This window comes from Gadus macrocephalus, chromosome 23 (genome assembly GCF_031168955.1).
Source record: "Gadus macrocephalus chromosome 23, ASM3116895v1".
NCBI classification, from domain to species: Eukaryota; Metazoa; Chordata; class Actinopteri; order Gadiformes; family Gadidae; genus Gadus; species Gadus macrocephalus.
The window spans coordinates 13,117,861-13,143,574 of NC_082404.1; the positions used below are offsets into that span (position 1 = coordinate 13,117,861).

The following is a 25,714-nucleotide window of genomic DNA, read 5'->3' on the forward strand; positions in this document are numbered from 1 at the left end:
CACTGAGGCTAAAGTAGGCTAACGAGGCTCTTAGCGTCCTACGAGTAGGCCTACCCTGGAGCACTCGTTAGCTACGAGCGTTTTCAAGACGTTCGTTACCAAAGATGCTTTCGGGAAACGGTGTGAAAACTGTACGATGCTCGTACGACCCACTCTGCGATCCACTTAGGCTAAAGATGCTTTCGGGAAACGGGGCCCAGGATCGAACAGAGTGACACACACACACACACACACACACACACACACACACACACACACACACACACACACACACACACACACACACACACACACACACACGAGACACGACACACACACACTTTTCAGGAGTTTTTCACCCGCTCCGTATCCTTTCTTGCCCCAACAAGTTCTAGCGGCGTGCTTGTTGTTTTGTTTCCGTTGTAGCTAGATCCGGTATGGTGTTGTAGTTTTTCTAACGTGACTAGTTGTTGCTAGACAGCAGGTGAAAAAAATACAATGTTTGCCAAGCCAAAAGAGCGTTAATCACGCGACAAAGAAATGAACGCCGTTAAAATTGGTTTGTGTTAACGCCGTTTATAACGCGTTAAACTGACAGCACTTATATAGATATATTTTTTTTTTCTATGCCATTGTGTTCGCACATAAAACTATTGCATAGGCCTACTTGTACTTCAACAAATCTCGTCCTTCGATTTTTTGCTGGTAAAGAGATGGATTTGTACCCTAAAACTCTTCTTTACATGAGCACAATCCTTTTATCCAATGCACATCATTTTACAACTTGCTTAAGCTACGACTGCGTTACTTTAAGGGTCAATTTGTACTCGTAAAATGTCTCACACTTTTCTGTCTGGACCAATCACAGTCTTCCCCACTAGGTGAAAAAGGAATGATATCGTTAACTGGAATTTTCAACAAAACTCTCCATCACACACACACAGACGCACACACACGCGCGTGCACACTCACACACGTATACGTCTATATATATATATAGATAAATGCATACACGTGTTTGCACACACATATATACATACACAAATATTATGTAGAAAGTGTAATTTGCTGAGGTGTTCAGTGAACCGGGAAAAGCATTAGAGAGGGTCCAGCTAAACAGGAGACCTGAGCTTGGGGCAAAGTGTGTTCAAATGATCAGCGAGCAGTGCCAAGCACCAAAACGACCTGTCAAAATGACCTGGTATCAGATAAGAGGTTGAAATTTAGCACTTGAAAACCAAAATTTCTTTAAGAGATATGTCGGGGACAAAACCCAGAACAAATGGACCAATGAGCAAGCGCAGTCAGGAGATATGGTTGGGTGCGAGCCCTGATGAAATTATTAAATAGACAAGTGGATGACATTGATGTTTCAGTTTTCTACCGTGCACCGAGAATCAAAGCTTTTCATGTTAAGGGTCCTCTTCCCTTGCCTCTTTGCAAACTAGTCTATTATTTCCACAGCACAAGTTTTAGAAGCAGTAGTACTTTTTAGTAATGGTGAACTAGTGCCTCAGTGGGTAGTGACGTCGGATGTCGACCGCCCACTTGATGGCATCTACTGGTTTTGCCTCTCCTCTCTCCTCCCTATCAGACGCCTCTCGGCCCACTGGACAGATCTGAAGCACCCTCTCTGGGGAGGTCGGTCGTGGGTCTGGTCAGCTCAGAGAATGAATGAACCGCCTGTAGTAAGCAGCCGGTCCTAGGAATAACCTCACCTGCTTTCTGGTCTCAGGTCGTGGGCAGGCTGCGATAGACCCTGTCTTTTCAATCTTCAGGCACACCTGACCTGTACCACCTAAGTGATACCCCCTAATACTGTACTACTGTACTACCCTCTGTTCAATTGCACCCTTCCTTGGGTTGGACAGTTCAAGATGTACGGATGTAAATCTGGACCGGCCGCGATGCCAGCATCCCTGTTCCAGAGTTTGAGGGACTATGCAGGAGCATAGCTACGAAGGCAGGGACTGGGTCACGAAAGTGTTGGGCAGTTTGGGGTCGGAGCACTGGGGAAGTGTAAGGTGAGGGTTGGGTGGCGTGTGTGAGCCGTGTTTGTTCCGCCATTTTGTTCCGGGGTCAGGTGATCCTCCACCAACGCCATCGCTATGGCCAGGGCCTGTGAAGGGTGTAGGCGAAAGGCCTTCTACCGTCTTCCACCTCTGAAACCGGCGATGGGCCCCGGCTGTGAGTCCCATGATGGGAATGTCCTCCGGGGAAGTGTCCATACCCAAGTCCGGGCCCTCCCACCGCTCCCTGGTCCCGGGGAGAGAGCAGGGTGTGCAACCCCGCCCTCTCCCTCCTCTCCCCATCATGGTGGGACGTCAGGTCCAGCCTGGTCAGGGTTTGTTTCTCCTGTGATTGGATCCAGCTCTCCTGGGTGGGGGGGGGGGGGGGCTTCGATCATCCGGAACGCCCGGGCAAGCGGCGACTCCTCATCCGCGACCATTGTCTCTGTCCCTGCTCAGGGACAGTCGAAGCAGACGCTTAGGTTCATTTCTGTTCATTTGCCCAGGACCCAAACAGGAAACAGGAAGTACCAACATGTGTTCCTCTGTTTAATTGGCCTACATATAGCGGCCCTATGCTCCACAATTACACTCTTCAGCATGTGGGTGTGTTTCGTGAAGGAACAATGAATGACCAAGAACCACGAGAGAGCACACAATGAGCTATTTCAAAGCGTTTGCCATAGTTTGCAACGGTTCAGTGGTTGAAAAGACTTGGCATTTGTTCAAAGCTGACAACTGTTTCATTGTTTCTCTTTGTGGCATGATAATTACTGTGTATGAGTAGTGTGTTAATGTGCTCTACATGATTGTAATGGGTTTTGATTTCGTTTTGACAGGTTCTCAGTGTAGGCATATGATTTTCGGGATGGCAGAGAGAGAGAGAGAGAGAGAGAGAGAGAGAGAGAGAGAGAGAGAGAGAGAGAGAGAGAGAGAGAGAGAGAGAGAGAGAGAGAGAGAGAGAGAGAGAGAGAGAGAGAGAGAGAGAGAGAGAGAGAGAGAGAGAGAGAGAGAGAGAGAGAGAGAGAGAGAGAGAGAGAGAGAGAGAGCATTTTTCCTGACAGTGTCAGATTGTGGCACACACTCCACAGTCTCCCTCCCCTCCAGGGGGGTTATATCCCCATGTCCCGTGTGCTCTTTAGCAGGAACGTCGAGGAACGGAGGAACGTACCACCTACAAACACCCGCGTGTGCTCGGGGGTGGGGGGATCAGGCTGACTGTCTGCGAGGGGGAAAAAAAGTCACTTGGCTTCGGCGCGCGGGAGAGAAAGAGATCACGCAGCAGCAGCAGTCAAGGCAGCGCTACTGGGGGAGCTCTCCATCCGCTGGAAACGCAGGCGGCAAGAGTGTGCCAAAAAGATTCAAGTCCAGCGGAGTGTTACCACCGAAGCTCTGCCTTCTTTTGCCCTAAAATATATTAATTTCTCCCGTTGCCACCCTCCCCTTCTGCTTGTAAGGCAGTCTGTATATTTGGAGAGACACGTTTTTTGGGGAGAATAACAACACTAGTATACGTCGCTGCTCGCGTTAGGACCGGGGCGGTTCGCTGGTGGTACGATTCTTACATCATCTCTTTATTTGAGGGAGAGGGGGGGAGAGAGAGAGGCAACGTCAGAGAGAGTGAGGGAGAGAGTGAGGGAGAGAGAGAGGGGGAGAGAGGGGGGGGGGGGAGAGAGAGGCAACGTCAGAGAGTGAGGGAGAGAGAGAGCGCGCGCAGAACGAGCGACATATAGAGAGGAGAGAGAGAGAGAGAGAGAGAGAGAGAGAGAGTAAGAAAGGTCCATGCAGAGGATCCTCTCCGCCAGTCCTCAACTAAAGAGCGGCGCTGCCAAGCTGTGTCTGACGGACAGAGCCACAGCGCTACAGCCCCGTCCCCGCAGTTTCATTTCCCCTCAGGCTGGCTCCGGGTCCTACCGCGCACGCATCGGACGATGAAGACGCACGGGGGGCAGAGACGTCCTGCAGTGGGATTCACCTTATTATCCGCCGTCTTATGGATTGTCTGCCATGTAAACAGCATTCACGGAGCTTTGCCAACAACCCGTAAGTTGTGCACGCCGTCTCGCCTTGTTTTGACGCCCCCCCCCCCCCCCCCTTCCCCGGGTTGTCCGAGTGCGTCGGAGTGACAGGTCTTCTGATCGGTATTCCCGGCCGATCAGAATCAGAGCCCGAAGATTGCAGACGAGTTCGCTTGTCTGGTGTAACGTGCAAGAGCTGGAATCGATCGGGCTTGTTGTTTTCCGATTGGGCTGTGCAGGTATCCTCGCTGGACCAGGCTGGCTGAGGGGAGCTGTGTGTGTACAGGCTGGGGACACTTCTACTAGTGGCGTAGATCTTGAGCTCCAATGTTTGATGCGCCTGTGTTCACATGCATAATTGCAGCCCCGATTCGCCTGTGATTCTGGGTATTAGTTATGCGATAGGTAAACAGGGCCACCCGTGCGGTTGTTATCCAATCTGTTTGGGATACTGTCTGAGTTGTTGCAGTCCGGAATGGGTGAGGCGAGGGAAAGTGACAGCCAAGCGTTATCTCTCACAACACACAAACAATCGCTTGCCGGGACCGTCTTCTGGAAACATGTAAAACATAATTTATGTGTGTGATTTTTATAACTTCCATTAGAAGAATTCCGACTTTTATTTTTTTAATATAGGCTACATATGACATAATTGTTTTCATTGAGACCAACGATTAAGTAAGGATTCCGTTCTTCCCCTTCAGGGGATTCCGTAAGCCGATGCCATCGTGGACATTGACCTATTATATCAGCACTGATCGGTGTCGGACGAACAACAGTCCTCTCTGCTTTATTGCTATTCATATTTCAAACACAATCCCCCAGAACATTCCACAACAAGCATGCTCTAATGAGGAAAACATGAATGTACTCCAGCGCTGTTGCTCCTCTTCACTCATCGTGCATATCAAACGTCGGACTGGGCTTTTGAAAAGTTTCCATCTCTTTCCCCCACTTCATTCACTGGCCTCATTACCCGTTTCCCCAGCATCCCGCCTCACATCACGTTCAGAGGTCCATACTTAATCATGAATATGGCTGCTTAATTGCCTTTCCCGCATTCAATTTGAAAGACTGAAGGACCCGGCCCATGTCAGTCATTGAAACGCGCGCCAAGATATTTTGGGCTGAGACCACAGACCCGCGCCCGGATAGTACTCAGTCAGTCAGCGTGTTATCAAGTGTCACTCTGATACAATTTTTATTCGGATCGGGTTGTTGCTGACGCTGGGGCGACGGAGTCGGAGTAGTGTGGATCGGTATGACCGATTCCCCCGCTGAGTGCAAGCAAGGGCTTCTCCGGTCCCAGATGGATGCATGCGGGCCGCCAGTCATTAATCATGCCTTCCTTCAGACAGTGGCCTGAAGATACTGTGTGTGTGTGTGTGTGTGTGTGTGTGTGTGTGTGTGTGTGTGTGTGTGTGTGTGTGTGTGTGTGTGTGTGTGTGTGTGTGTGTGTGTGTGTGTGTGCAGATGTGTGTGTGCATATGTGTGTGTGCGCGCATATGTGTGTGTGTGTGTGTGCACGTGCTTGCTTGTGCGTGCATTTGTGCGTGCGTAGGCCTACGTATGTTTGTGTGTGCTTTTGCGTGCGTTGGCGTGTGTGTGTGCACATCTGCCTGTGTGTGTGTGTGTGTGTGTGTGTGTGTGTGTGTGTGTGTGTGTGTGTGTGTTTGCGTACGTGTATGAAGGCGTGCGTACGTGTAGGTAGTGTAGTAGGGTAGCCTACTTGCAGTGTGCATGTGCGCACACGTGCACGGAATGGCTCGTCTGTGCAAATATTCCTTTCTGAACCTTTTCCCCCGGCCCTCGAAGCCACTCGCCTGCTGCACAGAAGAACAGGTGTGTTGGCATAACTTTTCACGACTTGCCTAAAGTTCAATACAAATATTAATGTGGCCCTTTGTTCCCGCTGCGTAACGTTACACTGTAGTCGCCATCGCGTCAAGAGCGCGTCTACATGCCTGACAAAATGATTGAATCGCTCCGGGCGTACGGCAGAACTAGTGTGAAATTGTGGATATGATACACATCAATCCTTTGAAGCGTGCGTAAAGGCCTAAAACAGCCACAGAAAAACGCGACGAGGTGGAAATGTGTTGAAAGTAGATGGCGACATAAGCTCGTAGGATCAAGTGAAGGAATATGAGTGACAGAGAGAGAAAGGGAGGTGGGACTGGGTCATGTGCTTGCGTGTGTTAGAATGAGTGAGGGAGAGATGGATGACAGTCAGAGCAGAATATTAAATACGACGACCAGGCACACCTTTGAAATATAATCCCCCAGAGCTGACATCTCACTCGTTATGGACGTGATGTGAAACGACTCGTGGGATGGAAGAAGGGGTGATGGTAAGCGACGGATGTTGTGGGGCCCCCAGTTGGGACTCCCGTCTGGTTATAAACGCACGGATGGAAGACCCCTATACTTTGACGATGACTCTGTGCGCAGTGTCCACAGCCAACACGGCCTCGTTTACGACCACTGTTTGTTTGGTGTTCTCGTCTATAATTCGCTAATTAATGTTCATTGTTTATAGTCTGCTTCTTAGCACTTTCGTGCAACTCGACATTATTTGGGAAAGTGCTTTGTTTTTCTCAATTTGGGAACTTGGTGGATACTGCTCCAATATCCCGTTGAGCTTTGTAAAACGACAGGGACACCCGTGTGTTTGACAGAACCTATATTTTGTGTGTTTGGCAAAAAACTAAAACTACATAATATTAGTGGCGTGTATTTCTACCATTGTCCAAAAATAAATTAAAACATGTCCATTTGCATGGTCAGCAGATAGTATAAGCATATTTTAGCTCAAAGCACGAAAATGATGGATTCTGCTGACCAAAGCAATATGATTGCTCTATGACTCAACATATAGTCGGAATAAAGTGGAAATACTCAACCCACCGTATATATGCGTCTTTTTGCTGATCGCCAAATAGGCTTCAGCCTAGCATGACTTATAAGCGCATGAGAATTGCAGTTTGTGATTATTTTGTGGAAAACCCTACCATAAAACACCCAATGTTTAATCGATGGAATTCTAATTTCGGCATATATAATAGTTCATCTGCTATGTTGGGAAGGGCATTTATGGACCCTTATACAAGCCATGTTGGCATGAGGGATTGTCGAGGCCCTATACACACACTCTTAGCCCCGGCCTGTATTGTGGGAGGCATGGTTTAAAAGAAAAAACATGTCTAATGAAAGCTGCACACAGGGAAAAGTGCTTACTGAAGAAAAACAGACTTGGGCAGCCACACTTTTACCGGACAAAAGCAACAAAAAGTAAACGGAGGATCTAAAGAGAAATCATGGAAGGAAGAGAAAAGAAGCAGCAGACCCTGGAGAAATAGTGATGAAGGGCTAGATGTTGGTAGAGGAAAGTGGAACAAACACGGAAAGTATATGTAGGGTCTGTGAGCGGAATAGCGAAGGTAAGAAAGAGAGAGATGAGGAAGAGCCAGGCTAAAAACGAAATGTTACAGGTGCGTGAGAGAAAGACAGAAGCTTAATGAGTGGAAAGCCGGTGCAAACACAACCATGTTGAAATGTGTTACTGCCTCTGGGTGTGTGTGTCTGTGTGTGTGGGGTGGGGGGGGTTTGCCTTTGCGAATTTAGCTGGAAGATAGATAACCTTATTTTTAAGCAAGATCCTTGTTTCCCTGAAGCATTTATTAGTTTTATGTTGCATCCCAATATGCCTAATTGCCGTGTAGGGGGATATCACTCGTGAAAACCTCTCAGGCCCTTTACTCTCCTGCCAATGTGCCCTCGCATCACACACACACACACAGACACACACACACGTAAACGCACAGAGACACACACAAACACACACACAAACTGGCCAGTGCACGCACACAGTCTGTCCTTGCAGTGCCTCGGATGTGCTTTCTAATGAGTCACTTTATGTAAATGTTGCTCTGATGTCAAACATGTGTGTGGGACGGGTGCATGTGTGTGTGACATCATGTCTATTTCCTGCCCCTTGTGATTGCTCATAATCATCAGGACATGTGTTTATCTCCATTTGTAATTCAGATCCAAATAGTTGTCATTTTAAAGAGGTGTGTGTGCGTGTGCGTGCATGCGTGCGTGTGTGTGCGTGTGAGTATGTGTACGTTGAAAAAATGTAAGTTTCCTTTGCTCTGCTATCTCGCACTGTCTCCTCTATACTTTTTTTCGGTTTCATACTTGTCTTATTTAAAAATAAATAAGTCCAAATAAATACAAAAAAATAGTAAAATTTCTGGGAGTGCAAAACGCTCAGCTCTGCTGCCACAGCTGTTCAGCAGCCTCTTACAAAAAGAGACAGGTAAAAAAAAAAAGAAGGAACAAAAAGGAAAAAAAGGTTGTAACATGCCTGATTGCCTGACGGTGAACACGCTCTGCCTTTAAGTCTCTCTCGCGCGGAGAGTGTGGCTGCTTAAGCAGGGTGCCCTTAGAGGCTGTCTGCTATAGAACCAGATTAGCCTTCTCCTGTCTCATTAACAGTGCCAGGCCCCTGTGCAAAGTCATGGGACTGGATGCGGCGATAGGGCCACCCAGGGCCAGCCATGCAGGGCTTCATAACCATTTAATATTCTCTCCCCAATTTATTTTTATTATTTTTAAGTTTATTGTGCAGGGACTAATACATAGTACATTTGTTCATATCAAATCTAAAATAGTTTGGGGACCTTCCCAATAAACCCACAATGTTTAATCAATGGAATTCTGAAATAGGCATAGAAAAGATAATCCGTTGTGCTCGGAAGAGCATTTACGGACCCCTTTATAAGCCCTGAGGATTTAGGGGTCCCTATCTCTCTATTTCTTCCCCATCTTGCTCATAATGCAATGATCCCGTCACAAAAATAACAACGACAAACATAATAACAATATATGTTCAACAATACCGATTATAATACTAATGCTAATACTAAGACTAAACCTACTCATACCAATACTGATGAGTGGACGTTTCCTCGAGTACTGCATTAGTGCCAAAGCCATGCCAGGTCGAGTGTCTTTAAACGGCACCCTTATCTAAGAGTCACAGTTTTAAGACCTGCATTTTAAAGAGCCACATTCTATCAATACGCAGTGCTTTTTTTTAAACCACGTCAGATGAATTCACATTGACACCAAACGGTGACACTTTGCCCGAGTGATGCGTGAGTCAAACGATGTGTGGGTGTAAATCATACATAATGAACAGCAACCGCAGCCCAGTAGAGAAGGCCAGCCAGTCGTTTGTCTTACAGACATTGCCGTGACCCCGTTGTCGTTTCACTGTTAATGTATTCATGGCCATTATAATGTATTCAACGGCATCACATTATAAATACGCAGATGGTATTAGGTTGCTATCATTTGCTACTTTGAGGCAAAACACTGTCAGCGTTTAGCGTACACAATGTCCAAATGGATATTTGGATCCATTTGGACATTGTGTCATCATTGTGTCATCGTTATTTCATTTTGTTATCATGGTGTTTGTTATACTGATGATGTCATCACTATATCAACCATCATAAAAGACTGTTGGCGCCAATAGAACAAAAATGTAGGGCTGTCTGTGTTTGGTTGTGTGTGTGTGTGTGTGTGTGTGTGTGTGTGTGTGTCCTTGCATGCGTGCATGTGTGTGTGGTTGTGTGCATGCATGTGTGTGTTTACGTATGCGTGTGTTATCTTACCTGCATGTGTGCACGTGTGTACACATGTGTGTGTGTGTGCGTTTGTGGCCTGCGTATTGGTATGGCTCGCACTGGGAGGTGGTTATAAAGGGATTAGGGCTGAGAGAGCAGCAGATTGATTAGATCAACCTGTTCAGCTACGTTGTTGATGTGCTTATTAATGCGCATGCATGGGTTTAAACTTTGTACGCATGGAGATGTGAGTATGTGTGTGCATGTGCTTGTGTTTGTGTGTGTGTGTGTGTGTGTGTGTGTGTGTGTGTGTGTGTGTGTGTGTGTGTGTGTGTGTGTGTGTGTGTGTGTGTGTGTGTGTGTGTGTGGAGGTGTGCATCAGCAGGTATATTTATCTTGTGTTTGGACAGTTGAGTCAGTACGTAGGGAGAAAAACAGGTCGAGTCGTTAATTGCCCTGCCGTTTCTCTTTCCTCAACCTCTCCTCTGCCTAAATTGCTCTTTCACTTATTCTCCTTTATCTCCTTTGCATTCCTTATTTTTTCAATAAATCTCCCGTTTTTCCATTTTCCCTCCCCGTGGCACTTCCTATCTCTCTCTCTCTCCTCTCGCTGTATTTCTCTCACTCTTGCAAATTCCCTTGCTCTTGTTTTTCATCCAATCAAACAAAATTCACGGGGCCTTGCTCTCTTACGCATCCCCTTCATCACCCTCCGTCCCCTTTCAACTCCCCCCACTGTAGGTTGCTGTGCTATCACACCTTCCACCTCTGTTCTCTGCAGTTGCTACCTTGTTTCCCCCCCGTAATATTCCTTACATCTCACTTTCTTTCCTGTATTTGAATTTCGGTCTCCCTCCATCTTTCATTCATTTCACATTGCTTTGTTTTCTTTCTCTTTATCTGTTATTGCAATTACACCATCTCTCTCTCTCTCTCTCTCTCTCTCTCTCTCTCTCTCTCTCTCTCTCTCTCTCTCTCTCTCTCTCTCTCTCTCTCTCTCTCGTCTTTTGCTTCCGTGCCTGCTCTCCCCTCGTCCTCTTCGCTTAAAACCCTGATGTAAAATAATTCTCAACACTCTGTCCATTGTAAGGCCAGTTGCATCAGTGTGTGTGTCTGCACACCCACAGGTACCAGGTTGTAAATAGATAGATTTGATCCACCGACATGGATAACAGCCAAGGGAACACTCACACAGTGGGATCCCTCCTCTTTCTCCACTGCTGTTACTGCTGCAGTCTCATGCACTGCCTTCATAAAACCTGCAAGACCTGGCAGACAGCTCCTCTCCAACGACTGGGACAGCAGACCTTACATGATTCACTAATGACCGGTCCCTGAATGTTACTATTATCAGGTACATTCAGAGACGAGACCGTCACATCATGGTTGTAACAAGCCCAGGCAAAGGTAGCTGGGGCACACACATATTGGTTGTCAGATGTATTCATGCGGGGTGTCTAGGATTGCAGCGCTATATTGTGCATGGGGTCCATTAAAATATCGTCATTGTTTTTAACCTTGAGGTGGTGACAAAGAGTGCGACGGCAGAGCTGTGTCCTGTGAAATTTCAATACAAGCTTAGTGCTTGTCCCTCGCTCTACACTGAGCAGAAATGCAGGTATTGATCCGATCCAGTAAAAGTAAAAACCAACAGCACTCATGTTTTGAAGCTGTTTTGCAGGGGTTGGTCAGGGCATATATCTATCTGAGCACATTGAGGCAAATAAACACTAACAAGGCTGCACAATCCAATTCTCTTAACAAGCTCTCCTTGACTTGATATGCGGAAGTGCAGCCATGCCTGCAAACGCACAAACACAGACACAGACATAGACACACGTGTACACACACACACACACGCACATGCTTGGACATATAATTGTTTTCTTACATCATGTTTGCAATACAGATCACGCTATGGCTGTATTTTAATATTTCCCCATTTTACTTTAACTTGTACAGAGGAATCAAAACAGAAATAAAATATCAGTACAAAGCTGTAGGGCCTAAATTGGCACGATTGAGGTGTGCAAAACTAGAAAAAGAGTGAGTTAGAAAAACACCCCAAAATATGCCCAAAATAATGTTTTATTCAACTTCAGTGCTCCAGTTGTGCAGTGTTGTTAGTGAAGCTCATTTTTGTTTGTTAGAGCTCAGAGCACTGGTACTGGTTCATGCTGTACTGGTTGTACTGGTGGTGCCGGTAACAGCTGTTGGAGTTGGAGCTTTGGCAGGGTGTACTGGTGAGAGTAGCTGGTGATGATTGTGGTACTGGCGGTTTCACCTGTGGTTTGACCACCATTTGGTCACATAGTAGGTCAACTACCTGTCTGTCACAATACTGTGCGACTAGTAGTTTGTGTGTCCAAATCGCACTTTGTTTTATCATTATCACTCCATTGCATGAGTTGTCTCTTCCCTCTTCTTTTGGACAATTCACCTCCTCTTCCCTTGCCGTCGCTGTGGCTGAGATTCTCCTTTCCCTCCTCCACCCATTGCTCCTCCTCCTCCGAATCTTTTCCAAACTTTTGGTAGTGGGAGTGCTGGTGGTGATGCTGGGAGGTGGAGCAGCCAACTGGCAGGGGTCCCAGTCTGGTGTTTCCAGAAACACCTTCAGACCAATTCTCGGTCAGGCTGTGGGCGCTCAGGTGATGTAGGTTGTCTGGGTACCCGTCTCCAGAATAGGCTTGGTCATAATCCCACCCACTCCTAAGAGAAGAACGATGAGGTGCCAGCCAACCCACCCTGCTCCTCTAACCAGGAGTCAGTACTAATCACCTCTCAATGTCCTCCACACACACTCTCCGTGTGTGTGTGTGTGCTTGTGCGCGGGAATCGTGTAAATGTGCGTGCGTGTGTGTGCATATATGTGTGGGTGTTTGGACACGTGTGCGTGTGTGTGCTTGCATAAACTCCATGATGAATCGATATGACGGCATGCTATCTGCAAGTTATTCTAGTGGAATGTGTTCTCGTTAAAAAAGCGTCGCATACCATCCAGCTCGTTAGTTCGGGTATCCCCGAGACTTCGGAAGAGACGGACAGAACACGAGAGAGAGAGAGAGAGAGAGAGAGAGAGAGAGAGAGAGAGATAGCAAGAGAGAGATGAGGGGGGGGGAGAGAGAGCGACGGCAGGATGAGGATGGGAAGGGGGGGGATGGGGGATGGAAGCGGACAGTACAGGGAGGGAGCAAGGGCCAGCTCGGAAGTTGTGGGACGTTCAACACTGTGGACGTGTTCTATCAGCACAACTAGGCCTCGTCGCGGCAAGACCCCTTGGGCGTAGCCTGACCGGGAAATCTCTAGCGATACCAAGCACTGTTTATGTTTTGTCTGCATGTGATCTGACAATCCGTGGAACTACATGCTGCCCTGTGGTTTATTCATTTATTTTCTCAGTTTGGGGGGATTTCAACACACTCACTGTGCATTCGACTCACAATAACAACCCAATTGATTTAAATACGGAATGAAAAGCGTAGCATTGCATCTCCCTCTTGTCTTATTTCACGGCTCTACAATGCATGCAGCTCGCTCTTCCGAGCGAGCTGCATGCATTGTAGAGCCGTGCAATAAGACAATGCTGCTCGCTCTCCGGAGCTCTATAAGCGAGGAGCCAAGGGAATGCGGTTGCATGTACCGCGATGCCTACAGCTAGCCAGTGTTCAAAAACAAAGAAAGGCACCCTGCCAAGAGATTTCTCTTTAAATCTCAATCCCTTCCCTCCCTCCCCCAGCCAGACCCCAATGACTGCCCCTGCTCCTCTTATATATTCCATCTGTACAGCTGTTTGAAGGAAGCTTCAGGAACATTTACAAGAGGCTTTGGAGTCCGCGAAAGCACACTGAATTGGAAGACGCAAGTTGCAAGTGACGCCTGATGGGAATCTAGGCAGTCGCTCGGGTCTACATGCCATTGATGTTTAAACTTTTAAAATGCTCAAGATTTTATTTAGCGGAGTACTCATAGTAGGTCTGATATTTGAGTTGAATAATTGAATGCACTCAATCCATACGACACATGAATAATGCACTCAATTATTGTTCCATCAAGAGATTGAGGATGTTTCCTTGGGAAGTGAGAGACCATCTTCGTGCCGTCCACGACGTAGCACGGAACATTTGCCGTGATTCATGTGCTGTGTGCCAAACTTTGATTAATCATTCATACTCAATTACCTCATTCTAAGTATAAAATGTGCTAATGGCTCACTACGTGACCAACCACTAATCACATCATCTGATTGGATATTACTCACGTAAACATAATTTGTCACATAATGCATTCGGTGGTGTATTTGCTAATGCACTTTGCTGGCTAGCGGTGAAAACGTATTAATCTATTCTCACTATCGACTATTTGTCTAGCTATTCATCTATCGATCTGTCCATGGACATTTGTCATCTATTGATCTATCTATCTACAGTAACTATCTTCAGTCTTCAACAGTCATCTATCTATGTATCTATCTATCCGTCCCAGCGATCCACACACTAATCCATACATCCATCCATACATACATACATACATACATACATGCGTCTACATTGTTGTTTGAGATCTTACATTCTGGCCTTGATTGACCATAGGAGACCATGGGAGCACAGTCAAAGCCAGCACTTGAGCACTGATTTGGGTCATGTTTAACCTATATATCCATGTTCCATTAACCCTTGATCCCTCTGCAATGGACGAAGCCAACATGACAATCTGGGTGGGATTACTCTGTTCGGACCAGCAGTCCAACATCTGTCTCTCGCTCTCGCTCTCTCTCTCTCTCTCTAATGTATTTCTGTACACAAACATGCATTGTCACTTACTTGCCATAAACACTCCTATACATAGCATATCAGTGCTTAGTAATATATATATATATATATGCATTTATGCACTCATCCATGCGTGTGTGCCTGGAGAATCCCCACTAGCCACATAATGTGGAGGCAGGCTGTGGAAAAGGGCGCTGTGCCATGGCAAAGACAAATGTTGTTATTACTCTCAGCCTTTGCATTCAATTTGTTTTTTAAGCCGCTTGAATACCCCATTTACAGGCCGAGATTAAGTGAATTAATCTTTAGGCTGCTTTCCGCTGAGGAAACACTCCTTGGTCTGCTCTCCTCAGACTCAGCAGCCAATCACAGATGGACAGATTATGTACATTGGCCCGCCGGTTGAACATGTATGTGTGTGTATGAGTTGTGTGTGTGCGTGTGTATGTGTGCTTCCCTGTGTGTGTGTGTGGTGTGTGTTTGCCTGTGTGTGTGCATGTGTGCGTATCTGCATGAGTATCTGTGCGTGTGTGTGTGTGTGTGTGTGTGTGTGACACCACATGACATAAGACCAATACTATCTTGGAAAAGTCCAACAATAATTGGGTAAATGTTTTGGCAACATGCGGTCCTGTAAAAGTCTTTGTAGAATACAGCAAAACAATGAGAGAGAGGGAGAGAGGGAGAGGAGCAGGATGTGGCTATGGTCCATTAGCTGCAGGTCCAAGGTTCTGTTCTGCTGTGAGGTAACATTAGTCAGCCAGCAGTCTAGCAGGGTTCACTGAGTCTCTGTTTCACCTCTCCCTTAACCTGCTCTCTTTCACTCTCTTCCTCTTATTCATTCTCTCTCTCTCTCTCTCTCTCTCTCTCTCTCTCTCTCTCTCTCTCTCTCTCTCTCTCTCTCTCTCTCTCTCTCTCTCTCTCTCTCTCTCTCTCTCTCTCTCTCAGCCCCTTTGTGTGTTTCTCTCCCACTCTTTTTATTCTCTCCGGAGTCCTGTCAGTTGTATTTGTATTATTTTAAAAGGAGAACGGCCTTGCTGCAAACGTTTTAATTTGCTGTATTTTTCTGAAAGGGCTCTCTTTCTCAACAGCATTTTGCCAGTCTTAGAGAAACAGATACATTTCCACGTTAAGAATATGAAAGATTTAAAAGATTGGCTTTGGCATCCGTGCTTCAAACATCCTTGAGTTATTTTTGCTGCCCAATATAAAGTCTTATTAATTCTCAATGCCGTCTGGCTTGTCTTACGAAACGTTATACTCAACTGATTTTACAATTTTTTTGCATATGTTTTCTTTTACTTATCTATTATTTTTTTACTTATCTTATCGATTATTAAGTGCTATATAAATAAAGTTGCCTTGCCTTGCCTCAACAAATAAAAATCAACACGAAACTGTACTGTAAATGTTTCTCAACTCCTCCCCATTTCAACCACTATTAGGAATATATTTCTTCACAAAGAAGAATAGATGCATTACTGGTATACCGCCAATAGCCCAAGTCCTGTCAAGCACGATTAAAAGCATCACATTCCTTCATGGCTAGACCTGGGTCGGATTGGAGCTCTGTCAAATTGAAATATGCATCTCAATTTATCGCCGTACTTGATCTGCTTTGAGGTCCCCCGTGGATCAACCCTGATCACAGATCACTTTCACCCATTTAATCCATGGCATTTTAGAACAGTCTTGGATGCAGCCCCGCATGCAGATATAGACATAGAGGGTAACATCACAAATGATATCCTGGTCGTTTCAGTTTGATTTGGCTTGTGGTCATTACATTGTATTTATTTAGACACTCTTTGGTCCAAAGTGACTTACAATAAGAACAATCAACCTTGAAGATACAACCCAGAAATTGTAAGAATTAAGCAAGTACATAATAAAAAAGCATCATTCATTGTAATAATGACTTGCATTTATATTTTGTATTTTTCGTTCAGCCAATGAAAACTTGTTGGGCAGCCCTATCCCTGCCACCAGATCTATCTGAATGACCACAGTGAGTGAGCAGCGCTGACAACATCTCAGCGTAACGAAGATATTTGGGGTTCTCGTAGGTTCGGCAAGGCAAGGCAACTTTATTTATATATATATATATAGCACTTTCATACACAAGGCAGACTCACAGTGCTTCACATATAAACATTGTCATACAATAAAATAAAGTAATAGATTAAGTAAAAGAAAATATATGCAAAGAAATGAGTAAAATAGAAAAGATAAAAAGGGCATTTTAGTATTAAAATAGAAAATAAAGCAAAGTTAGAAAAGCTTTTTAGAAAGTGCAATGTATTTAAGATTTAGCAGAAAGCTAAAGCAAACATAAAAGTTTTCAGTCTTGTTTTAAAGGTGCTCAGAGTTGGGGCAAGTCTTAAATCCTCAGGGAGTTTATTCCAGCTATTTGTTGCATAGTAACTAAATCCTGCTTTCCCATGTTTCGTGTTTACTCTGGGGATAATTAACAGATTGGTCTCAGAGGATCTTAGTGGTCTAGAAGGCTTATGTAGTGGAAGCATATCAGTTAAATATTTTGGGCCTAAACCAGGTTAGAGGGATGAGCACCCCCATCTGGCTCTCCAACACTTCTTCCAGCACTGTCTGGGCTCACATCTATGTATGGCCCAGGCCTGCCCTGCTTAATTTCCAAAGAAACCCGGAGCACTAGGCAGGTAGAAGTGGTGCTGGGATTGCAATTGCCATTAGGTTGTGTCGTGTGGTGAAACAAATGTAACATCAACGTAATGCCCATTCTGTCGTTTTTCAGATTACTTTCTGGATTCATTTAGAATTATAATTTTGCGGATATTCGCTTTTCACAGAGATTTACACTTTTGGATTAAAGACTTCTCAAGCTTTGCTGCACCCTCATCTTTGGCGTTTGATTAGGTAGGAGCATACATTAATTTGTTTAAATTCATTCGTTTTTGATTAATTATTATAAGGAGTAAAAAGCTGGGGAATACTTTATTTTCCACTCTCTCTCCCTCACTCTTCTATTCCTTGTCACTTGCTGTCTATAACTCTTTTGAGTCCTCTTTAAAAAGATAGTGCGGGGCTAGCTGTCGTATGGAAACTGGTTGGATCTTAAAAAGTCCCCTTGAGCACAAGGTGCAGCCAGCTTCATACCTCAACCCAACATGTTTTTCTTGAGAGACCATTTAAAACCACAGTGGCACCTGACCAATTGGCATTGTTGTACAAGCCACAGAGTTCTGATGGCTAATGTTTTGGAGCAGTATTATTGAAAGTATCAGCAGCCGCAAGTATCCATAAATGAATCCTTACTCAAACTCAGAATGATGATAATAAAATGTCTGAATAATTATAATAATTACAACTATACTTCATTGTTTTTGTTACGGCAAGCCCATTTGCCATTGTAAATGGATCTGGTGGTTCATTAATATTCTCTTCATAATTAATCTCAGTTGTATAATCACATGTAGTTTATGTCGTGTGTCGTATGGTTAGCTTGTATCGGTGTGTGTTTTGTGAGTTGATTACAATTTTAATTCTAAATCGTCATGCACCCCCATAGCCCCAGCACACACACACACACACACACACACACACACACACACACACACACACACACACACACACACACACACACACACACTTTGAATCGCAGTTCTACTGCTTCTGACTTCTTCATTATAGGCTTCTCCTCTCTTCTACACAAAACACACACACACACAAAGCACGCACTAGGCAAGAAAAAAGACTACATACATCTTGAAATCTGATTTCAAGATGTATCTACTCAGTCAGCCCCCCTGTTATTCTACTCCATTACCAATGTTTAAATGGCAGAAAAAAGTTAATTTTCCTGCTACACACACACACACACACACACACACACACACACACACACACACACACACACACACACACACACACACACACACACACACACACACACACACACACACACACACACACACACACACACTTCTCCCGTGCAGAGACACAGACTTATAGATGCACACATACTAGACAAACTATCACACAAACTGCCACACACAGAGATACACAATCTAAGTGGCCCCACCATCTCAAACAAACAGACTGTTTTGCACTTCAGAAGACATAAGAATATTTCCTATCGATTTGGACTCAAAGGGCCAAGGAGATGCAAATACCCGTTGACTTCTTTTTGAAGGGCACAGTGCATAAAGTGTTGCCTTCACTGCACAGCATGGGGCCAAGTTCTTTGGCTAGACACAGAACCATTACAGGAGCTGAAAACATCGTTCACACTTGACTTGGCAGCCTTACAAACTTTTGGTAAACAACTAATTTTCTCCAACTCTGAGGGCTGGCATTTACGGCCCCTTTGTTGTCGCAGCTTTTGATGAAAAGGATTTACATTTAGTAAATGGTGTTTGTGGAAGGGTTTGCCGCAGAGATCATTAATAATAAATCTCCCATTTAGTTATGTGAAATTGCTATTTTTTCCATTCCAGGTACTTTTTATGTGCATTTTTAAAAGTTTGTTGGGAACTGAATTACCATATTGTAGTTTTTCTCGTTAAAAAAACTTTAAACGTGGTTATCATATAATGAGAAATAACTAGTTGATTTAAGTTTACTTGATCTCCCATGTATTCAATATCACTACATAATGCAAGCTATTTAACAATTCAAGTTCCAAAACTCAAGGGATGAACACATCTAGAAAAATACATATTCACATTCATTTTCATAAATCCAATATTTTACATATTTTCATTAATTTACATTATTTCAATTTATTTGCATTTATTTTCTCGGTTGGAGTGGTTTCATATAACAGATGTCCATGGCGGAATACCAAATAATACAGTGCAGCAATAGTTTTCTAGTAGTTGGACTGTGTCGGGTGTCTGTGTGTAGTGGGTATCTGTTCTTCTATCGCAGAACACATCTTGAATTCAGTCCATCAACCGGCACCACACGACCACATCGTTGAATACAAACTGCCCTATTCAATCCAGGCTACATGGCTGTAAAAAGATCCAATTCCAACTTCCTTGTTCTTTTACTTCGCCAAATGTGTTGTGGTCTGAGTGAGATTAATACGATTACCACCACCACCCTACCCTTCTCCCTTTGGGCCCCTATCTCTCTCTCTCTCTCTCTCTCTCGCTCTCGCTCTCGCTCTTTCTCTTTCTCTTTCTCTCTCTCTCTCAGTAGCACACCCTCTTGCTGGAACCACTCTCCTCCCAACTACTCCGGAAAACGAAGTTGTGTGTGTGTGGGGTTGGTGTTTGTTGGGTTGGTTGGGGGGGGTGGTGTGGGACAAGGGCAAGGGGAATATAGTGTGGACTCAGCAGAATGAGTCAGAGGGCTTAATAGACAGACAGGCCACAGGCTCCCCTCACACTGATACCACACCATTAGCTGCCCTGCCCGACACTTCAAAGGGGTGCTAATGGGCCATGGTGTGTAAAGCTAACCCAGTGGACTGTGTGTCTGTCTGTGTGTGTGTGTGTGTGTGTGTGTGTGTGTGCATGTGCGTGCGTATGCACAGACACACCAGTTTATAAATGGGTGTGTATGAACAGGAATGCTCTGGACCGTTTTCATTGGTGTGTTGGTGGACAGTGTCATGTGCGCATTGGGTCCTCGCCCGGGCCTCTTGTTGTGTCTGCTGCGTCCCTGCGTGCCTGCGGAACAGGATATCCGCCAATTTACATTAAGTTCAAGTGGTGTCAGCCCACGGAAATGGAGCCCGCAGCGCCTGCTGGGTAAGTGAGACGCAGAGTGTGGATTGCTCAGCGTAAAAAAAAGGGAATGGGCCTCTAGTCACAGAGGGGAACGCGGCATGACTCTGGTGTACATGGAGTAGACACACACACACGGGCTCACCACTGGGACAGAAACTGTTCACGGACGATTTGATCCCCGGTGACACCCAGGAATACGACCTCTCCTGGGACGAGCTGCAAGTCATCTGCAACTGGTTCCTGCAGTATCTCCACCCGCTTCTCCTCTTCCACCTTCCCTCCCTCTTCCACCTCCTCCATCTCCTTCTCCTTTTCCTCCTCTCCCACCTCCTCCCCCTTCTCTTCCTCCTCCTTCTTCTCCCCCTCCTTCTCCCCCTCCTCCTCCTTCTCCTCCTTCTCCCTCTCTTCCTCCTCCTTCTCCTCATTCTCCCACTCTTCCTCCTCCTCCTCCTCCTTCTCCCCCTCTTCCTCTTCGTCCACTCCGACCTCTACCAGGCAACACCTATCTTCTTTCTCCGAGTCGTCCCAGTCCGCTCACCTTGCGTCTAACCCTAGCACCACCACCCCCACCCCCAGCACCAACCCCACTTTGCCTCTTCTGCAGACTGTTATCCGGCTTAACCCTGCTAACACTCGCCTCCACCCGCACCACCCTTCTGACAGCAGCGCACCTCTCTGCCCCTTGTTAATTCACACATCGCGGAGGGTTTCGAGGTGACGGGGTTTCGAGCTGACGGTGTTTCTCGCGGTCGCTGTGCGTCCCAGCGGTAAGAGCACGGCTCTCGTTGGCACAGTGCATTTCACTCACTGTGCTTACTGTTTTTCATCGAGACTGCTTTCTAAGTGTTTACCAAGCTGTGGTAAATGGATGAATAATTGTCCAATACAGAGACTAATAGAGTGTAATGATATTGTCTATAACTTGGCATATCCCCACAAGGTCATTGCAGTGTTGCATCATATCACTGTTTTTCATACTATAATGTACGTTCGACCGTGACACTTTTAGGTTGGCACTGTTTATGTGCTAATGCCAGCTAATGCTGACTCACGCACACCAGCTCAGTGAATTTATTCCATGGGGTTATTTACAGCGTTCACTGGACGCCAACTCCTAACCTTTACCTTCTCCCGGTGTGACCGCAACCTCACCCATAACCGGACGATAAACTCCACCTTATCTGACCTAACCTTTCTGAAAACCTTTTATAAATCACCTTTACCTGTCCTCGACCTTTCTCAATAAAGGCGTCCTTTGATAGACACAACAATAGCTTATAAAAATACAGAAATAAAACGTTCGACTGTTTAAAGTACAGCGAATGGGATGTTGTGTTGCATTTTTGGGTTGAGGCTGCCTACCAAACCAGTGTGTAAAGAATAGAGGCAAAATCTGCATCTAAATATAGCACTTCTAAGTATTTTTTGGACTTTGAAAAATAAATAAATAAGAGGGTTGTGTTTTTCCCCGTGTACTACTGATTAGGCACAGAGTTGGAGATCGAAATAAGTGTATTTTTTAAATGTACTCCCTGTGCTTCCCATTCCTCGTCGAGATTAGCAACATTAGCCACACAGAAGCTTCTGTTCTCGCTAGTCGGAGTCACAGCAACCGCATGTACTTGCAAAAGTACATAACAAAGAGGGTAGGAGAGAGAGAGAGAGAGAGAGAGAGAGAGAGAGAGAGAGAGAGATTTTTCCTCTAGACTGACCAAGGCTCAATTATAGACATCAGTGACTTTTGCAGTCAGAGCACTCAAAGACTTATCCAGGGGTTAGGATGGCATTACGACCGCCAGTGTGGACGGAGCCGTCTCTGAGAAGAAACACATTTTCCCCCCTTCAACCTCCTTCTGAGCCGCAGACGACATTGTCGGGCAATATCGACCGCCGCCGCCGCTGGTATGCACTCTGGTTGTGTTTCAGAAAACGTACTTTGAAACTATATCCGTGACAGTGTAACTCTTGGTAGGAATAGGCGACGGGCTTGAGACCAGCTTAGATTTGGAGGCACTCGGAGTGGATTCTGTGCGAGAGGCAAGCGGTGAGAATGCAGCGACGGTTCCAGCTCAGACGCTTAGATCGTCTGACAGCAGGAGCGGTTTCGCGTGGCGCCGTGTGAGCGAAGATTTTAGCGAGGTGTCAAGGTCGCGCAGGAACTGTGTGTGGGTGTTAGTGTGTTGGTGTGCGCGCCTAACACTGGTGTGACAGGGTGGGTGGGTGCAGTTCTGTCTTCAAGGGCGTTCTCATGATACATTCGTGTCAACTTTTCTGTCATCGAACTTATTGTCTTGCTCTTTCTCTCACGCACGCACACACACACACACACACACACACACACACACACACACACACACACACACACACACACACACACACACACACACACACACACACACACACACACACACAGAGAGATTGTCGTACTCTTATCAATCTGAATGAGATTTTGTCTTCACCTCCCCCAACATTTCTGACATGAACTTCTAAAAAGCTGTACTTTTGACCACCCAAAACAGTTTTCTACATACGAGGTCAGGTCAGATGGCACAAGGAAAATTGATGCAATACATAAATCATGTCGAGGAGGGGGAATGCATAAATTGGCTCGCGTTAAGCAGAGTTCTCATAGCAGCATGAATCAAACATGTGCCAGTATTGATTATCTCCCTTGGTTCCTTGTCAGCAAGCGTGGGCGGCTGGCCAGCCTTGTCTCCTTTTGTTTTGTTCTCTATTGTCTGAGCGGAAGAAAAGGCGAAGAAAAACACCAAGACATGCTCTGTTTCGAATCGGACTCTGATTCGGCCGACGTTGCTGCTGTGCTGCTCCTTCCACCGACGCTGCTACTGTTGTTGTTATTATTGTGCATTTGCACCCCAACAATTATTTGGCGGGGGGGGGGGGGAAGGGTTGGGGTCTGAATGTATTATTTCAGAGGGAGGTGGAGGGAAGCTTGGATATGTCCGTAACTATTGGACACGGCTCGTAAAGAGGCTGCCACGGATGCTCGTGATCTAACCGCTCAAGAATAATCAAGGGGGTGTTTTCTGTCGCGCAAAGCTTTCACTTAGTGACAAGCCATCATTTTTCAGCATGAGTGTACTACACGTGTGTGTGTGTGTGTGTGTGTGTCCGTGTGCCTGTGTGTGCGCACACTGAATGTTGTTCAAACAGGACTGACACAGCTCTTACACACTCTGATGAATAGGTAATGGTCTTGTCTCCAAGTAGCACCCATCCTCGGAGATGGGGGGGAGGGGATTGAATAATATACGCTGTAATTATAAATAAAATATGTGCCCCTATTCGACTGCCATTCTCGCTCCCAGGTCATCTCTCCGTTTCTCACCTCTTTCCAGCAGCGCCTACCACATGAATTTTAAGTGTGACTTTTAATTACCGCCATTGTTACTATGTTGTCATCATCGTCACTTCTTTCCAACGTGCCACCTAATCACCTGGCCTCGTGATTGATAGACACAGACAAAGCCTTACATTGTGGAGCTCAACAGCCATTACACACTTAAAAACAGAAAATACTTCTCTCACAGTTTACTTTTATTGTGCAAACCAGCACCAGCTCTGTGACAACACTCTCCCTCCCTCGCTCTCTCCCCCCTCACCCCCCTCGCCCTCTCCCTTTATTGCTCATTAGTTCCAGGTGCGGTGTTTACCTTCCATCAGCCGCGTGTGCGCGCCGTCACCTGCCAGAGCAACTACAACAGCACTTGACTCAACAAATTCACACCTCTCCTATGGATTATTCGAGTAGGATTCTAGAATAGTGGCGGAGCATGAATGCGTGTGCGTGTGTGATGGGGGGCTGATAGGTGAAGAGACAAAGATGGAGGACCTTGGCCTTGCTGTTTGTATATACTTTCCAGGGAGGCGTTTTGGCGTGGGTTGGAGTGCAAATAGACGGCCAATGCTACATCGCTGTTTTTTTTTTTCTCCATTCCTTTTATATTGCGCCGCTTTTCACGGCGTGAAGTACTTCAAAAGAAATATTGCAAGACTGGAAGTGGGATGCAGAGAGACGGCGCACACACACACACACACACACACACACACACACACACACACACACACACACACACACACACACACACACACACACACACACACACACACACACACAGCGTGAGTCAAACACGCAAAAAGAGATGAAAATAGTAGGAGTAACGGTACAGAAGTACAATTCAGTTCATGGATCGAATAATGGATTGGAACTGAATAATATACATCGTAGGTATATATATACTGTTTGCATTTGTGTGTATGGCGCATTCCCTATACGACACATTTAACAATGAGATGAATCCCCCCAACCCTCCCTTTATATTTGATGAACCGTGCGGGATTGGCCCGTCAGTGCATAAGACGAGGTATAGAGGAAGCGTTCCTGGTGCGAGAGGATGAAGTGTTGGGGATTTGATGCGGTTCCCCCAGCAGAACGACAGCCCTGACAGGCCCGTGAGCTGCAGAAAGTAGAGTATGGAGGAGCGACAGGTGGAGGGAGACACTTGGAGATGTTTGAGAGAGGGAGAGAGATGGAGAGAGAGTATCCTGTTCTCTGCCTTATTTCTGCGTATTTATGTGCAGAGGTGTGTTGATTGAGGTGTGAGGGAGGGATACCTGATCCTTTCCCAGGGACGGGGAGGCAGCTAAAGCAGGCAGCTTTATCAAAACAAGTAGATTTTATTTTGGCAACTGCCCGCGACCCAAGAAGTCCTTTGCAGATGCACTTGTTTTATACTCACTCCAGGGTTGCTGTGTTTTGTTCCTTGTCTCCGCAGTGATTTCCATTCATTGGTTCGTAGGACCTCGACCAACTTCCTTTCCCCATGAAGTATTCCGACCGCTTAGGCTGTAATAGAAAGTGGGTCCATTGTAGATTCATTCCCTCAAACCATTCTACCACCTGGGAGGTGAGGAAAAGACTTTCCCAGGAATTACAATCACAGTCCCCAAGCACAAATCCCAATCAGATGGAAGGCGAAGAACGATTTTCAGGGAGGGAGAGAGATGAAGAGGAAGGGAGACAGTTGGTGGTAGAGAACAAGCAAATGGGTGAGAGAAAGAGGTGTGTGTGTGTGTGTGTGTGTGTGTGTGTGTGTGTGTGTGTGTGTGTGTGTGTGTGTGTGTGTGTGTGTGTGTGTGTGTGTGTGTGTGTGTGTGTGTGTGTGTGTGTGTGTGTGTGTGTGTGTGTGTCCACCTGCTGCTGCAGGCAAGGATCATGGATCTCTAAACTGTTCTCCTCTTGGAGACACACACTTACGCCGACACACACACGCACACACACATACACACACACTTTTCGTTCACATGAACACACATAGACTCATGTAATTGTATCTTGCATATATTACTCATAGACGCACATTAAAACACCCACACACCCACACACAACTTGCCCATGGTGATGTTTTGGTGATGCATGCTGATTTCCCCGCCAAAATGTGTCAGCGTTTGAAGTGTTTTGTTGCGTTTGCTGCAAATCTACATCTATTAAACATCATATTTCCTTTGTGCAGGCTATCCAATGAGCTTGCACACATTACATGAACATGTAAATATGTACATTTT

The 25,714-nt window shown here is 45.8% G+C and overlaps 1 protein-coding gene across 1 annotated transcript in view; it reads left to right on the forward strand.

Moving 5' to 3' along the window:
* The first annotated feature begins 3,680 nt into the window (after positions 1 to 3,680).
* The window catches only part of cntnap2a (contactin associated protein 2a), a 206,423-nt gene continuing 184,389 nt past the window's right edge, over positions 3,681 to 25,714 (forward strand). Inside the window, 1 exon segment of the mRNA XM_060045779.1 lies at positions 3,681 to 4,031. Within this exon segment, the coding sequence (XP_059901762.1) occupies positions 3,920 to 4,031 (112 nt within the window). The 5' untranslated portion in view covers positions 3,681 to 3,919.